The 18,422-nt window shown below is 41.0% G+C and overlaps 1 protein-coding gene across 3 annotated transcripts in view; it reads left to right on the top strand.

Annotated features, from left to right (window-relative positions):
- The window catches only part of bod1l1 (biorientation of chromosomes in cell division 1-like 1), a 73,956-nt gene that overhangs the window by 23,514 nt on the left and 32,020 nt on the right, over positions 1–18,422 (top strand). Inside the window, exons 3-5 of one of the 3 annotated variants that reach the window (XM_041188953.1) lie at positions 748–935; positions 7,377–7,922; positions 10,817–10,978. In XM_041188953.1, the coding sequence (XP_041044887.1) occupies positions 748–935; positions 7,377–7,922; positions 10,817–10,978 (896 nt within the window). Of the gene's footprint in view, positions 1–722; positions 936–3,625; positions 3,660–7,376; positions 7,923–10,816; positions 10,979–18,422 lie in introns of those variants that run through there. The other 2 variants (XM_041188955.1, XM_041188956.1) reach the window with 2 other exon arrangements.

The following is an 18,422-nucleotide window of genomic DNA, read 5'->3' as shown; positions in this document are numbered from 1 at the left end:
TGGCAGCATCCATGATGACCTTTTCGTATGAACTCTGATGAAAGGTCACAGACCTGAAAATGGAAACATTAGCTGTTTCTCTCTCCACAGATACTGCTTGACCTACTGAATATTTCCAGCATTTTTTGTTTTTATTGTATTAAACTTTAATTTGTTATTGGCATCTTTATATCCAATCATGCACTTGCATCACTGTATCTCTACAATATTCTCCAGTTACATTTCCATGAATTGCTGTACCTCTATTTGGCCATTTCTGCATTTCCCTTGCTTCACCCCTTAACTTTCTTCTAGGTGACAGAGCCTTTAGCTACCTGGGTGCTACTCTGCAATTCCTTCCCTAAGCCTCTTGCTTCTCCATTTCTCACCCTTTTTCGTTATGCCCCTTAATCTTCTATCTTGCTATGCCTACCTGTAGAAGTACTGCGGGGCTTTATGTTAAACGCATTGTAGAAATAACTTTTTCCATAATATTGCTGACATTTGCTTGTAATTAAAGTTTCACCCTGCAATCCAGGAACAATAATAATCCAGAACAAAGCAAATATGCATAAAATGTACGGCATGGATTGCTGGTGATGTGCATGTCTAATGAGGACTGATATATTTTTGTTTAATATCATTTAGGAAATGTGGATTGAAAATTTAAGTACCCTTAAATGTATTAAAATTAAAAATGTGATGATAGTAGACATTAATACAATATATAACATAAACTGTAGGAAATTATCTTTGATATATTTGCAGATCAGGTATGCTGGAGGTCGGTGTTGACAGGATAATTTCTCAAGTTGTGGATCCAAAGATTAATCATATATTCCGGCCTCAGGTCGAGAAAGCCGTTCATGAGTTTCTAGCAACTTTGGATCGAAAAGAAGAGCCTGCTGCTGTGAGTTTTGTACCAATCTCTGAGAAATCAGAGCCAACAACTCCAGGTACTACCTGAAATAATAACCTGATTGGTTCTTTGTTCTGTCTAAAGGTATTTTTTTAAAGATCTTTATTTGATTAACAAGCACTTTATTATTGCCTGTCATTTTGATGAATATTAATAGTTGTCTTGAGAATTGAGATGTATGCATTTAGTGTAAGTTATTGCAAGAAAATTAAGAATGACTTAAAAAGCTACAAATTATGGAAAAAAAAACGACCAATTCATTATATTTCTTAAAACAGAGGTGGTACCACCCATGAAGGCAAATGTAAAGCAACTTTTGAACAAAATGTTGTCTTATTAATTAGTTTGCATCCCCAATAGTTTTGGTGTTTGTATACAGAGAATCCTTCCTCATTTGCATTATTTTACAAATATTGTCTGGTCCAATTAGATGAATCTTTCAGAATCCTGTGAATATGTATTCCTACGAGTCTGGTGTAATTGCAGACTATGCTTCCATCTTTAATTCAGACAGATAGATTGATCCAGACTTTGCAGTAAAAATAATGAGGATGCTATTGGTGCGCACTGTTATTAAAGAGCAACTTCTAGTTATTGCACATGCACAGTTAAATGCAGTAATCAGGAGATTGCTGTCTGAGTTGCTCTGCTTACCCTGGAGCTACTCAGTAATGGTTTCTCATCATGAGCCTCAGCATTCAAATTTATGGAAGGGTGTGAAGTTGCGGTACATAAGTGATAGATACCCACTAAACACACCAGAAAAACGTTATGTATGCTAGTCAAGTATGAGCTTAAATTTTAATGGCGCAGTAAGTCTTTCTTTCTGCCAACAATCTCTCCGACACTGAAAATTAACTTTTAGAAGGGTGGAGTCTCATTCCTTCAGACTTTATTTCTGAATATTGAAAAAAATTAAATGTTTTAGCTTTCCCTGTCTCTCTTTCAGCTCACTCTTAATCCTATCTTCCTTTACCTCTTTATTTGCTTTCTGTACGTAATTTAATGTTGAATTAACTATTCTAACCTACACTTTCTGGTTCAGAATCTGAGGGTGGAATTTTGGCGTCAACGCGCAAGTCCTAATGTTGGTTTGCAAAGCAGGCGCTGGAAGAGGAAATGTCATTTTATTGGGGTTGTCCAGTTAACAGCCCCACAGGCATTGCAGCCAGCCAATGGAGCAGGCCGGGCAGGTGGAAGTACTGGCACTTAACAAATGAGGTATATTTAAATGGGTGTCAGCACGCTGTGGTAAGGCAGCACAAGCAGAGCTGAGTGATGGGGAGGCTTGACAAGTGTGGTGTTATAAAAATGGCAACATCTAGAAAACAGTTGACACCCAGGTTCAGTGATACCTCCCTGGAGGTGCTCAGAGTACAGGGTGAAGATCTCTTATTTCATGTTGGCATGACGAGGCCAGCAGGGCAGACCCAGGAGACATGGCTGGAGATCGCTAAAGAAGTTAGCAGAAGGTCAGGTGGTCCCATGTATATGTTTGCAGCACTGGAAGAGAATTAATGGCCTGATGAGGTCCAGAAAGGCGAGTGAAGATCATAACTTTAAGTTTGGCCATTGAATGTCACAAAAGATGCATGTGAAATGTGAGAAAAGGGTGTCCACCCAGGCATCTTCCATGACCAGGCACCACCATTCACTGTCAGATGCACAGCAGCTTCTCAATGGAGGACCCTGGTCGGTCAGAGTTGACCGCTGCACTGTCAATACTGAATGCACGAATGCCAGCAGGAACAATTGATGGACATTGAGGCTGCCACCAGTATAGGTGTGTAGCATGGTTATGATGGGCAAGTTATAATATGTATTTCTGAGTTTGCAGAAGAGAGCTCACAATGCCAGAGAGTGGTGAAGGACTGGAAGAGTCATGTCACATCTCACGGTGCTCACTCTGATGGAAGAGTAGGTGATGGAGCTAGGCAGGTTAGAAGCAGGACAGCCTGTCACTGATGTTAATGCTGGAGATGGTAAATAATCGAATGGAAGAGGTATTAAACCTTATGAACAACAGCTATAGCGCTCCTATGCCCATCACAGAGCGTGGGTGCTCCAGTTGAAGGACACTCAGAAGGAGGTGATGGAATATGCAGTGCCTTTATATCATTCTCTCGCTCTCTCTCTCTCTCGCAGGTCAAGTAGAAGAGGAGGCAGAGCCATGCCTGTCAGAGAGCTTAATATCTCAGGAGAGACAACATCAGAGGAGGCAATGCCATAACATTCCACTGTACCCTTCACTGCAGATATTCTCATGTCAGTGGGCATTCGATCATGTATGGGAATGGTGGCACCATTAGTGAACACCGTCTGATGCGCCTGAGCTGCTGACAGAGACAGTGACAGTTGCAGCCACTCCCTCTGAAAACTGGGAGGGCACAGCATTGCTCAGCTTCAGGCTGATCACATGCCTCGGGAGTCATTAACAAGGTTACAGATTCAGGAGCTGCAGCGTGAGGTGTGTTGGACATTTGTTGGATCTCCCAGAGATTTCTTGCACCCGTGTGCAGAGGATAGAAGAGCCCATCCAGGAGATGAGTGCAGCAATGTCTCTGGCGTATGACCCCATGGCCTCCTCCATTGAAGAGAGTGGTGACCCTCGGCAAGCCACATCCATCAAATCACTCAGAGCTTGCAAGAGAAACACATTGAACTGCATGCCATCACACCTTCCATGAGCTCTGTGGAGCAGTGGCTGAGCCGGAAGGGGATGAGATGCATGGAGTTCTCGCCATGTACTCCTGTGCCTCATGTAAGTAGGTAGGGACAAGTGTGCCTTGAAGTGGTAGAGGAGTAGCTGCCTAAAGTCCAGGGAACTCTTCTCAAGGTGCTCCTGATGTGGACAGCAGGTCCTCAGCCCCTTTAATTGTGACACCAATTTCTCGTGAGGACAGAGGCGGTTCCTGTGCAGGAGACCCCCCCCCCCCCACCCCCCAACCCTGTGTGCTAGGACCTCTAGCCTCAGGCAATCAGAGGACAACTGCTACAGTCATTGACAGAACAGAGCAGAAAGGTGAGCAGCCAGCCCCATATCAGTTGCTTGATTTACAAGGGGGTGAAAACTTATCGTGGGTAGGCAGGAATGTGGGCTTGAGGTTACAATCAGATCAGCCGTGATCTTATTGAATGATAGAACAGGCTTGAGGGGCTGAGTGGCCTACCCCTGTTCCCAGTTTGTATGCTTGTGCAGGGAGAGCACAATGTAGAATTGCCTGCAAGTGCACGTGTAAATCCACCTAGCTGCCTTTAGGTATCACTGGGTGATAGTGTATAATTCAATTCAATACACTTTATTGTTCTTATGAAAATTTGCTGTGGGTACAATTGCTTATGCATAACCAACAAGGAAGAGAGAATTACATAACAATATAACAACTTGCGTAGCACCAATATCATAGCCAAAGAGAATAAGAAAAGATTCTTGAAAATGTTTTCATGCTTCCTTCCCAGCATAGGTACATCTGATAACTATGTCTAAATTGGTAATATGACTATCCTCCAGACCGTCTTTTGTACCAGGCATCAATGGTAATTAAGGTGAATGGAAATTAGGAAGATATGAAGTTTTCGGAAGCTCTCCAATCCCGGGTAGTCAACATTCTGTCGGTAAACACTTGGCCATCCTTAATATCATCCTAACCTTCCACTACCAAAAAGCTCCAGGCCAAGGAGACCACCTGCTTTTGCTGGTCCAACCTGCTGCTGTACTGAGTTGTTCCAGCCCAAAAGCCCCCTGCTGATCTGCAATGGCACGATTCTCATCTCCTAGGCCACACACTCGCAGATCTGGTGCTAACTGAAGAACCAATCTGGGAAAAAGAGTGCTAAGGAGATAAGTGATACATTCGGCACCCCTAAGTTCCGGTTGATGCACCCAAGCCAAACCAGGCCACTCCAGCACTACTAACCACTATACAGGGGCACCATCTCCCCGTCCACATAAAGCCTTCTTTCAAACCACTGCCACCTTGTCGGTATTATGTACTTTGCTTGTACTGCAGATTTGCTTCCTGGGAGAACCATGTCGTTGACTATAACAATGATGGAGGGGAGTGCGCCAAACTTTTGGAAGTTTTGGCTTATGCACATCATTGTCTAAATGTGTGAAATGAAATGTTGCCTGTTGCACCACAAAATGATTCCTGTACTCATTTCTGTACTATTGGACACTTAAAAGCTGGAGTGCTCTTGAAAAGGACATGGTGGAATTTGAGGATCTGAACCTCATGAGGTCAGTGTCATGCCTTGGCCTGGTGTCATGAGGGGCCCAATGGGATCTTAAGGGCATTCAAAGAAAGGGCTATAGGAGGGAGAAGACTTAATTTTTTACATGAGCATCTAAGGAAGGCTCAGGAGAAGCGTGTCTGTCTTTGTGGCTCGTGAGCATATATATTTGTGCCTTGCCTTTTGTACCTTAGGTACACTGCCTTTGTTTGCCTGGTTTGCAGCTTCCTCCAATTCTTCCTCCTTGGAGGAGACAGAGGTGGCATCAGGGTGTTGGACATCCTCACTCTAAAGGTTATCCCCTCTGTTGCACCAGGCTATTGCAAAGCACAGCATATCTCAACAGTACACAAGATCCTTGATAGGACATATTGAAGGGCTCCAGCTGATTAATTTGTGCATCTTAATCTCATCTTCAGAAGCCCTTTAGCCTGCTCAATGGTTGCCCTTGTCCCATGCCAGCTGTAGGAAGCAGCCCTGTCTTCAGTATGGAGCCCTTGACACCCAGTATCCATCTTCAAAGGCCTGAAAAGCTCTGGCACTTGGGACTGTCCTAGAGTGAAGGAGTTGTGATCGTTTCCCAGGAACCTTTTACAGACCTGAAGGAACCATTTGCAATTGTCACAAACTGGTTGTACATTGAACGCGTAGAAGCTGATGAAGGCTGCTACCTGTTCTTCAGGAGATTTGACGGCCACGTGTCCAGAGGTGCACCTTGGGGAATTCAGCGATAGCCCCAAATCCTGCAGCCCTCTTTTCTGACTGGTCAGATTGGAGTGAAATCGCACATATTGGCCAGCCCTCTTGAAGATGACATTCTGACCAGCTCGTTGCAGCAATGAGCTGCAGATGTGCAAACTCCCACAGATGCCTGCCATGGATCCCTGGAATGATCCTGAGGGGTAAAAATTTGATGCCATTGTGGTCTTCACTGCCACAGGCAGTGGTTGCCCACCTCTTCCCATTGGGCTCAGATCCTCCTCCATCACAGCGCATACCTCCCTGGACAGGTGCAATCATTGGTGACGCTGCTGCCCCATCATTTGCAAGAAGCAGAGCCTATATCATTAAACCCTCTCTGGATACCATCTTCTAAGCACATAAGGCTGGTTACATGCCTGTCTGCACCCTCCTTGTCCACACATCCATCCATCTGACTGCTCCTCTGTGTTTTGCAGCCCTGCACCTCTCTGTCTCATGCTTTTCACAGCATTATTATTTACAGCATTTACTTTTCGAGATGTCTCACTCTTAAGCTGCATCTTGAAAAGTACACTCAGTCTGTATGCCTGTGATGTGCTTGTGTTTGTTCAGCCTCCAGCTTGTTACTCCCGCGATTTATTCACTCTTGCCCTCCCTGCACTGAAATGCTACTGCTCGTAACGGCTGCCAATTCCAGCCAGCACTCCTGTCACTGAGCCCTCGCCTCCTTATAGAATGTGAAGCCCTGAAGCCCCAATCTTCGCTTGTGCCCCTAGAAAAATTTCAAATCCTATGGAAAATACCTGGTAATTGATTCCTTAACAGGCTCAATTGCCTGCCTGCCCACAAGAAGCACCACCTCCACCTGGCAGCCCAGCAGCCTCCGGCAAAATTCACCGCAGTGTGAGCATGTCAGACTTCCGTACTGGCACGATCCCTCAGTCATTTTGCAACTCCGTGTATCAGTCCATCTCCTAGGCTCAACAAAACTCTGCCCTGAGTGCCTGAGTAAGGCTTGCTCAGTCAGGCTAAGGAAATAGAAATTTTCTTGCCCTGTTCGCACAGATCCCAGTTCCAGTGCAAAAGCCCATAGTCTTTGTGGAAACATAAGTGTAACGAATGGCTAGCACTGTTCATTTGCCTGTGATTGTAAACTCCAGGTTCCCCATCTACCTTTCTAATCAGTGAATAGTTAAATGTTTTTGACAGTGACATTTTAAATGGTCATCAACCATACTGACTATTGTCAATGTGCTATGACTCACCCAGCAAATGTCAGCACTAAACATCAGACTGTTTGATCCACTTTTTTCTTTGCAACTATCAAATTTTTGTTTCTACTATAGTTGAAAATAATTGTTCTTCAATGAGTGTATTAGAGGGTCTCCCCATATTAAATCAAGTTCTTGCAGTATACAAGTCCAGTTGCTGTATTTCCTATTACTGCTTTGTATGCAATGCACTATTCCGAACTGTTAAAATGATCTATATGGCATTTTATTTTCAGCACCATTGGATTACACTTGGTGTTTTCAACTTGCAGGTCTTTCGTCCGGTGGCCCATGTACAAGCAAAGCTAACGATGCTCTTTCAATCCTGGACACAATAACCTCACTTAATCAGGAAGCCAGTGCTGCGCGATCTACAGTAGAGAATTCATATAATAAAAATGGTGAAAAGAGCTCGAAGAAAAATCTTATTTCAGAAATCAAGTGTCAACAAAGTTTTGATTTGGGAATGGAGAAAGACCGCACTACTGAAGAAACAGAAAAGCTTGTATTAGAAACCAAAGGGGATGATGGAAAGTTTTATTCTAAGATTGAAGGCTCAGTTAATGTTTTGATATCTGTGAAGGATTTTGAGGAAAAGGATGAAAAAGCTGAGAATATAGAGGAATGTGTTGAAGATATGAATGCAGTAAAGGACAAAATTGATATGGTGGATAAGAAAGATGTGGTTTTAAGAAGGGATGAACATTCTGGACTTTCAAAGGAGGAGAACAGAGGAAAGGGAAAAGAATGTGAATCTGTGAAACACATCACTGCGGCTCTAACTATTAAGCAGACAGCCAAGGAAAACTTGAAGAAAGGTAACTTGAATGCTTTATCCTTATTTTCACTAAGCAGAGATTTTTATAACTCAAAAGTAGATTGTGATACATGTGCATTGAGCGATAGTAGGTAATCAGTAAAATACTAATGAATACCTAGGAACTAAAGCATGCTGATAAAATGCAAGTTGACAACAAAATGTAGAGCTTATTTTTCATCAGTAATGTATTCTAGAATACATGGAAAATTCAAAAAGTTTGAGCTGATGTGTGCAGAGAAAAATGAATTAATCAAAATTCACTAATTTTGTACATATCCTTTAGCCTACTTTCCTTTAAAAAGGAAAGACTGCTGTTATCATGGAACTGCGCTGCTAAAATATGTCTCAAATTTCCTTTTTCCTCGTAGCATAATATAGCTTTGCTAAGTACTGTAAGTAAAATGTATTAATTATTGACACATTGGTGATCAGACCTGCACTGATTATTTTTAACAAGTTCATTTTTGCAGGAAAATAAAATTTTCGAATGGGAATTTTAGTTATACTTATGTAACTACACAAAAACTGAATAAAGTTTGAGATAGAGACACAAGTTGCTGTGGGGCTGTATTTGATACACATATCCTTAGATGCTGAAAAAATTTTTAAAAAAAATTCTAGCAACAGCACTGAACTTGATGATATGCATCAATGAATACTGAGAAAAGTTGTAGTGGAAATGGGCTCCAATGTAATCTTTCAATCATCTTTTGATGCCGTTGACTGGAGGGTTGCCAATTTAACACCTCCACTCATGAGTTAATTCAGGGCAGCCAACAAGAATTTGTGAAAGGCAAGTTGTGGCAAATTTCATGGAGTTATTTAGTAATTAACAATATATTGCTAAAGGAAATGCAGTAGATGTCAAGTATATGACTTTATAAAGGCTTGTGATGACGTGCTGAGAACAAAGCTTACTGGTTAAAGATTAACCTGCAAGGGAGCATGACAGCAGCCTGGATAGGAAGTTGGTTATAGGAAGGAAACCAGACTAGTGATTGATGGATATTTTCAGACTGGAGAGATATAAAGGTGATGTACCATAGCAGTTAATGTTTGATTCATTGTTCTTGCATATGAATGATCTAGACTTGGGTGAAATTGACAGGTCACATTCCTTTTTATCTGTACATAGCTCAAACTTTTAGAATTTTCCAGTGTGTGGTTAACTGTAAAGTGAATCATAAGTAACTTAACAGGCAGTTAAGCCTATAGTAAAGGGTGAGGACACATTAATAAGGCTCATGTTTTTGAAAATAAAATCCATTGAAGGCTACAGAAGTGATTCACTAAAATTATGCCAGGGATCAGAGATTTTATTTAGGGGAAACCTGGGCTCTTTTATTTCAGACAAAAGATTAAAATGAGATCTTGGGTGTTCAAAATTGGTGGGGTGTGGTGTTTGATGATGGAAATCAGAAGTATTTCCATTGGTCAGAAATAATTAGTATAATCAAAAGAATGAAGCATGACGTTAGCATGTTTTTTTTAAATACAGGGTCGTTGGGCATATAATGTCCAAGCAAAAACTGGTAGAAGCAGAATCCATTAAAACTTTTAAAGAGGCAATGGATAAACATCTGGCCAATGAAAATGGGACTAAGTAAATAGCTGTTTCAGAAAGCCAACACTGGCATGGTGGGCTGAATGGCACATTTTGTTTTTTAAAAAAATTCTACTAACTGGCAATTCTAACATAATGTAACAGAATGTTTTGCATAATTTCAATTCAAATTGAGCAGCTTTAAATTGAGTAGACTATTCAGATATTTATAATCTGTTGTATTTACAATTAACATCTAAAGCTAAAAGTCCATCTAACCATCAACACATGTTTTTAGTTTGCAAGTTATTTTTATTTCAATTAGATTACGCTACTGATCCATCATTCGAATATAGTTTTGTTCCCCCTTAAGTTCACTTCATGTGTGTATGTAGTAATTAAGAGTGCCTCAACACAGGCCTCTTTATATATAAAAAAACGCTCATATCTTTACAGCCTGAGTGTTTTTATTACTCTTGTCCATTTTTGACCCCTAACCGTGTTGATCCATGTGGAAGTGTTCATTTCAATTCCAATCCAAGTATTGTTACCTTTGCCACGTGACTTTTGTGTGGTATCTTATGGTTGCATTTCTTCTAATATCTGCTACTTCAAATAATTCTATAAAGCTAGTCAAACATGACTTGCATTTTAGAAATCTACCCTGATTGACCCTGAATAACTAATTGGCCTACAAATAATGAGCTTATTCGTGTCTCTTTCATTGAGAGTAGTCACAGCAGTCACTATGCAGTTCCCAAGCACAATTTTTTTTTCCATAAAATTTCCATAAGTTCTAGTTGGAGCCTCCATTATTTCTTCCCTTGGGATTCCAGAATATAAATCTGAGTTCCTGTGATTTGCCTATCTTTAGTACCATCTCTCAATGAAAAATAACCTCCAGGAATAGCTGTACACCCGCATCTGGCAATTCCACAATCTTGTATCCATCCGCTGTGTGAAAACAGAGGCAATGTGTTTGGTATCTGCCATTCCCTCATACTCAACTCGGTTCGCCTCCATTGTCTTTTAACTGGCCTACCCCATGTTGGGTATCCACTGAGTAACTCAGTTAAGTGTAGAATGAATAAGTACTATCTTATAAAATTATTAGCTCAGACATAAGCTAACTGGTTACAATACCAGTCCAATATATTCTCTGCAGTCTGTCTCTCTGGAAGGTGTTTTGTTTGATTGCAGGTATTTTTTTTTATTAGTCTGAATGAAAAAATGATAAAGCATGGGACAAGATAAATACAGTGTTGTCCAGTTAACTTTATTGAGTTAGTTTCTAAGTGAAATTTCACATTGTTGGGATATTAAGTTTAATCTACATTGTCATTCTTCAGAATATTCTTTGGAGGATTCAGATTTCGAAGGCCTCAGTGACATCACTGTTAGTTCCGTCCATACCAGTGATCTATCTTCTTTTGATGTGGATGACGATGAAGAGGAGGAGGGTGAGGTTCCAGCTTCTGACAGCAATGAAGACCAGGAACAAAGTTCAGAAGGTACAAGCTCTGTCTTCAATAACCAGAATTATTTGCTGGGCTTTATGTTCATCTTGGTAAATTGGCTCTCATTTTGTTAGGCTATATAGTAAGAGCATAAGTGCAAAGAGATAATTTACTCCACATTCAATATCGAATTCATGGTAGCCTGCCTCCAAAAGTTCTTCAAAGCTGAAAATTAAATATAAGCAAGAAGCTAAATAGTAATTATTTTAGTCACAGCTTCTTGTTTTATGATTTAATATCTGTTCCAGGGACTGAACAAACCTTAATCTGCCTTTACAGATGGGGCTGCTGTATAATTCTAATGTTACCTGCTTTTAATGCTTCCATGTTGCTTCATGTAACTATAAATTTGAAGTGAGGTTGCCTTATAAAATACTTTGAAAAAATGTTGGATCCTGTAAGTTCAGATATAAGGAGCTACTGATAATCTAAAAGGAGTTTTTCAAGTGTAGTTACCACCTTCATTGCTATTTTATTTTAATTTTATTGCTTTTCCTCCCTTAAATTTTTTTCTACTATTTCTTGTTATAACTTTCTGTAGTCTCACTGATTGCGGGAGCCACATAATGCCTAACAGACTTTGTGTCAAAAGAAATATTGCTTAAATTCACCATTTGAGTTAAAATAGCAGAAAAGTTTTGCTAATACCAAAAGGAGAGCCTTTAAGGAAATTTTACATCACAAGCAATTTATATTTCGAAGCCCTCACTGCAAGGGTTCCCAAACTGTGGGCTGCAACCCTTGAAGTGAGGCCGGTATTTTGGGGTCATGGGCTCCGACGCAGCAATGGCGAGTGTGGAGCCTGGACTGAATTTTGCAGCTGCAGGACCCCTTTAAATGCTCGTGTTGCTTTTGTCGATGTGTGTGACATCTGTTACCTGAGGTCTGATTGCTGCTGCTACAATAATCTGTAAAAAGATGGCTCTTTGCCTTTTTCATCAGCTTTAAATACCTCTTGCTCAACAACTCGCCCTGCCCCCACCCCTGCTCAGTAGCCCTCCAACCCCCACCCCATCACCAATTTTCACTCAGGTCACGCAAAGTCTTAGGCATTAAAATGGTCCAAATCAGAAAACAGTTTGGGAAGCACTGCATTAGTGTATGCTTTGAAAAATAGGGCAGTGGGATGTAAATAGTATCATCAAATGCTGACAACATAGATTGAGGCCATTTAACCCGTCAAGTCTGTGCTGGCTTTCTACAAGAGTAGTTTGGCTACTCCACTCCTTGGCCCTCTGCCCACAACCCTGCATCCTTTTTTCCTTTCAGGGGCTTATCCAATTCCTTTTTGAAAGCCACAGTTGATTCTGCCTCCACCACATTTCCAGGCAATGTATTTGCGATCCCAACCACACACTGCATAAAAAAAGGTTTTCCTGCTGTCATCTTTGGTTCTTTTACCAATTAATTTAAATCCCTGACATCTGGCTTTTGACTCTTTTGTCAGTAGAAACAGTTTTGGTCTACTCTGTCCAGTCCCTTCATGATTTTGAACAAATCTATCAAATCTATCAATCTTCCCAAAGAAGAACAGCCTGCAATTTCTCCAGTTTACATAATTGGAGTCCCTCATTCCTGCAACTATTCTTGTAAATCTTTTCTGCACCCTCTAAAGCAGGCTTATCCAATCTTTTCGCGTGGTGGGCCACATTTCAATCTTTCTCAGTCTCGGGGGGACCGATGAGCAAATTTCAGAAAGATGAGATTTGGGACAACAGTAAACATGAATTTCAAACAAAAAGCTGACGAGTGTAAAGAAACAGGCTGCTGAGCAAAAAAAGGCACAACAATATTTATTATGTCAACTCTTTTCTTCTCCGCCGATGCTGCCAGACCTGCTGAGTTTTTCCAGGTAATTCTGTTTTTGTAATATTTATTACTTGCTGCTTTTTAATCGTCAATTTAAAGGCAGAGCATGAAAGGGTGAGTGTGTGCGTGTCCAGCTCACTTCCAGCCTCAGGGTGCTCAATCATTCACCCTCACCCACTGTGAGTGTGCACGTTGGCATATGGGGCTGAAGATGAACGAAAACCCTGAGAATGGGAGTGAGCCAGACACACACACTACCCTCCCTCTCACACCTCTGCTCCCTCACACCCATCCATGCCTGTGCCCACGCTCCCATCCACCACCCCCCACACTCAAGAAGGTGTCTTAAAAATTATATTTTTATTGCTCATCACTTAAACTGTATAACAGTAATAAGTTGGAAGTGTGTGTATTGCCATTTCCAGTTGTGGAAGTGAAATGAGTTTCTACAGCATTAATTTAAACAACAAATTGTATTTGTATAGTGCCTTCAGCATACTAAAACATCTCAAAGTGCTTCACAAGAGAGTTATCAAGCAAATTCTGATACCAACACGCGTAAGGAAACACCAGGGCAGATGACAAAAAGCTTGGTCAAATTTGTAGGTTTTAAGGAGTGCCTTAAGGGAGAAAAGAAAGATAGAGAGGTGGGGAATTGAGGTAGAGAAGTTTAGAGATGGAGCTCTAGAGCTTAGAACCTTGGCAGCTGAAGGCAAGGCCAGTATATATGGAGTAATTAAAATTGGGAATGCTCAAGAGGCCAAAATTACAGAGAGCTAATAACATGGAGCGTTACAAAATAAAAATGATATAGCTCTGGATATAGTTGCACAAGATGTTGTTTGCAAAGTAGTGCTTCAAGTTTATTTTTAGTCAGTGCTAATAGATCTCTCCTGATGTTGCTCACAGAACATTGTCTGACTCCATAACCTTTCCCTCTAATTAACTCCTAATGTATCTTTGCTTGTGCCAATGTCTATCTCCTGTGTGATCTGTTTATGCTCATAATATGCACAGTTCTTTCTTAGTGCAATGGTTACCTATTTATGATGTTATTTCTCTTTGCTGATTCTTCTTTGAAATAATTTCTTCTTGCCATCTGTGTGATTTATTAGTATTATCCGTCTTAATCTGCTGAATATCTTTGAAAAGGCTGTCTTTATTTTTTTGATAAGTGTGTATATTTACATACAGTCTACTCATATGAGGCATCCTCTGATCCCTTCACCTATGTGTGGCCTTTTATTTCTACTTTTGCTTCTTTTCCTATGTCTCAAGTTGTATCTCTGGTACCCTATCTCCCCATGTTGTTTTGTGTCTGTACATCTTGAAGGTTTTGTCTATGATGCTCATGCAAAGCATGTATTTCCTGATATTTCTCTTGTTTGTTCTTGCATCTATATTTTACTGGGTGTGTTTTTTGGCAGAATACACTATCTTGTACAAAAGCAGAATACTGCAGGTGCTGGAAATTTGAAATAAAAACTGAAAATGCTGGAAAATTTCACCAGTCAAGTAACAAATGTGGAGAGAAAAAGAGTTAACATTTCAGGTTGATGACTTCACTCACCCAAACCTCCCTTAATGTGCTCCCCCTTGCCCTAACCCCAAATTTGCATCTTTCCTAAGGTTCTATCCCATCAATTGCCTTGCTGTTTCAAAGCTTATCTTGATCATGATACCCACCTCCTCCTCCTCCCTTGACCCTGTTCCAACCAGTTGACCACCCAACTTCCCTTCCAGGGCTCCATGTTCGTCGATATTGTTAACAGTTCCCTCTCCAAGGTACTGCCCCCCACCCCCACCCCCACCCCCCAACTCCCTCCTTCAAATTTTCTATCATTGTCCCCTCCTCAAAAACTCACCCTTGGCCCCTCTGTTCTTGCAATCTATTGCTTGATTTTCAACCTCCCTTTTCTCTCAAGTCTCTGAACTTGTTGTCTCCCAAAACCACCCATCTTTTCCTGCAATTCTATATTTGAATTCCACTGACCAGCTCTCCCCCCCCCGCCCTCCCCCGCCACACCCAAGCCAGCCACAGTACTGAAACATTGTTTATCAAAGTCACAAATAATATTTTTTGCGATTGTGGTGATGATGAACTATCTTTCCTTATCCTTCTCAACCCATCTGCAGCTTTCAACACAGTTGACCACATCATCCTCCAATAATACCTCTCCTCTGTCATCCAGTTGAGTGGAACTGCCTTTGCCTGATTTTATTCTTAACTATTAAATTGTAGCCAAAGAATCACCAGGAGAAGCTTCTCTTCCTACTCTTGCTCTGTTGCCTCCAGTGTATCCCAAGGATCCATCCTTGACTCCTTCTATTTCTCATATGCTGCCCCTTGGCAACATCTTCTGAAAATAGAACATCAGGTTCCACCTGCATGTTGATGACACTTGGCTCCATCTTATCACCTTCTCTCTTAACCTCTCCATTTATTCTGATTTGTCACACTGCTTGTCCGCCATCCAGACTTGGATGAACAGAAATTTTCTCTAACTAGATATTGGCAAGGCTGAAGCCAATGTCTTTGGTCCCTGTCACAAACACTGTTCCCTTACTACTGTTTCCATCCCTTGCAAGCTGAGCCAGACTGTTTGCAACCTTGGTGTTGTGTTTGATTCCCCAGATGAGCTTCTGATCACTTAACTGCACCATCACCAATTTTGACCTTTATAACCTTTCCGGACTCTAACACTGACTCGGCTCATCTGTCAACATTCATCCATGCCTTTATTTACCTCTAGACTTGAATATTCCAATGTTGTCCTGGCTGGTCTCCCATCTTTCATGCTACATAAACTTATGATTATCCAAAACTCTGCTGTCCCAATCTTAACTAGCTGCAAGTCTCATTCACCCAATACCCCTGTACTTGCTGACCTACACTGGCTCCTGCTCTGACAGTGGTTCAGTTTGAAAATCCTCATCTTTGTTTTCAAAGTCTTCAAAGATCTTGCCCCTCCCCATCTCCATAACACCTCCAGCTCTACAGGTTTTCGAGGCCTCTGCAGCTCTGATTCTGGCCTATTGTGCATTCCCAATTTTAATTGCTGCACCACCAGTAGTCATGCTTCCAGCTGCATTGTCCCTAGACAGTATCAGTGCCCTGCAGTATCAGCTGGGCTCAGTTGCTTACTTGGCGGTCATTCTCGTCTTTGTATCAGAAGGTTCAAGTGGCTTCAAGTCCATTTCATGACTTAAGCACAAAAATCTAGGCTGCCACTCCAGTGCAGTACTGAAGGAGTGCTGCATTGTTGGAGGTGTCATTTTTCAGATGAGAAATTGATCTGAGGCCCTATCTTCCCTGTCAGCTGGGTATAAAAAGATTCCATGGCACGATTTCTAAGAAGGGCTGGGGAGTCCTGGTGTCCTGGCCAATATTCATCTCTCAACATCACAAAGAAAGCATTACCTGGTGATTATCACTTGTTGTAGGAACTTGCTGTTTGAATATTGGCTGCCAAGTTTCCTATGTTACAGCAGTGACTACACTTGAAAATACTTAATTGGCTGCAAAGCAATTTTGAGGTTATGAAAGACGCTATGCAATTGTAAGTCCTTTCCCTAAGCTGTAGAATTCCCTTACTAAATACCTCTACTTTTATACCTCTTTGGCTCATCTTTTAAGATCCTCCTTTAAACCTACCTCATTGATTAAGTTTTTTGTCATCTGTCCTGCTGCTTCTGTGCCTCTGTCAAATTTTGTTTTATTCTATTTCTCTGCTTAGCATGTTAGGCTACGTTAAAGGTGCTTTATAAATGCGTTGCTTTGTCTCCATTAATATATTTTTAGGCGGATTTTTCACCTGCAGCACTACAGAGCACTGGTTCCTTGAATGAGTACACCCAAGTCACTCTGAACACGAACATTTACAAGTTTCATGCCTCTTAAAAAAATCCTGCTTTTCTATTCTTAGAACCAAGGTGAATGACACTTCCCCACTTTATCTCTGCCACCTTGTTACACACTCTCTCAACCTGTCTATATCTCTTCGCAGCAGTTCTTCCTCCTCACAGCTGACATTCCACCTAGCTTTGTGTCATCAGCAAACTTGGATATGTTATACTTCTGTGAAGACACAACATTTGTTCAATGTCTCTGCCATTTCATCATTCCTTCTGATAATTTGTCCTGCCTCTTAGGGATCAGTGCTTACTTTAGCTATCCTCACCCTTTTTATGTACATTAGACCAACATTATACCACCCATGAAATGTTAAGAGTGCAGAAGGAAACATTCAGCCCATCATGACTAGACCAGCTTTTTGTGTTTTTGTTCCCAGAGAAATGAGAGAATTATTTGAAGAATTGTTATAACCCTAATAACATGATATTCGAGGAAATTCTAATTGGAGAATATGGCATAGATGGTGAAATATACAACTAAAGGATATTTTTGTTCATTCCACACAGACAAATAATCTGACAATGTCTAAATATTCTCTGTAGTGAAAAGGTGACATGTAATTTTCAGTACAAATTTAAAAAGCTTAATATTATTATATCAATTATAACTATATACATATGTCTAATATCTCTTCCCTCCTCACTGAAAAACCGTCTGAGTTGGTTGTGAACTTTAAACAGTCAATTTTGTAAGTACAATTGCCAATGGTAATCAAAAGAGCATGAATATTAAGAAAGCAGCATGGTGTATAAAAAAAAATCCATTTGCACATTAAATAGTACATTAAATTAAATTCCCAGTGTATGTGAATAAAGACATTGTGGCATAGACATGGACTGCAACGTTCAAGAAGGCAACTCACCACCACCTTCTCAAGGGCAACCAGTGATGGGCAATAAATGCTGGCCCAGCCAGCAAAGCCCACATCCTGTGAATGAATTTTAAAAAAATAACATAGTGCATACACAAGAACATAAGAATTATGAGCAAGAGTAGGCCATTCAGCTCCTTGAGCCTGCTCCACCATTCAGTAAGGTCATGGGTGATTTAATTGTGGCCTCAACTCCACTTTCCTGTCTGCCCTCATAACCCTCGACTTCCTTGTCGATCAAAAATCTATATATCTCAGCCTTGAATATATTCAATGACCCAGTTTCCACTGCTTGCTGGGGATGAGAATTGGACAGACAAACGACCCTCAGAGAGAAAGCCTCTCATTATCCTAGTCTTAAATGGGAGACCCCTATTTTTTTAAACTATATCCCCTAGTTCTAGACTCCCTGACAGAGAGAACATCCTCTCAGGATCCACTCTTATTAGGTCCCTCAGGATCTTATGGTTCAATAAGATCACCTCACATTCTCTAAACTCTATTGCATATAGGCCCAACCTGTTCAACTTTCCTTTATAAGATAACCCCTTCACGCCATTGATCTCAGGAATCTGTTGACTGAACCTTCTCTGGACTGCTAATGCAATTAAATCCTTTCTTAAGCAAGGCGACCAAAACTGTGCACAGAACTCCAGATATATTCTAACTAAGGTCCTGTACAGCTACAGCATGAGTCCTTACTTCTACGCTCAATTCCCCTTGCAATAAACTTCAACAGCCCATTCACCTCCATAATTGCTTACTACACCTGCCTACCAATATTTTGTGATTCACCAGGACATCCAGATTGCAGTCTCTCTCAATTCAAATAGTATACTGCT

The sequence above is a fragment of the Carcharodon carcharias genome, chromosome 1 (assembly GCF_017639515.1).
Source record: "Carcharodon carcharias isolate sCarCar2 chromosome 1, sCarCar2.pri, whole genome shotgun sequence".
Taxonomy (NCBI): domain Eukaryota; kingdom Metazoa; phylum Chordata; class Chondrichthyes; order Lamniformes; family Lamnidae; genus Carcharodon; species Carcharodon carcharias.
This window is presented reverse-complemented; position numbering and strand designations above follow the sequence as displayed.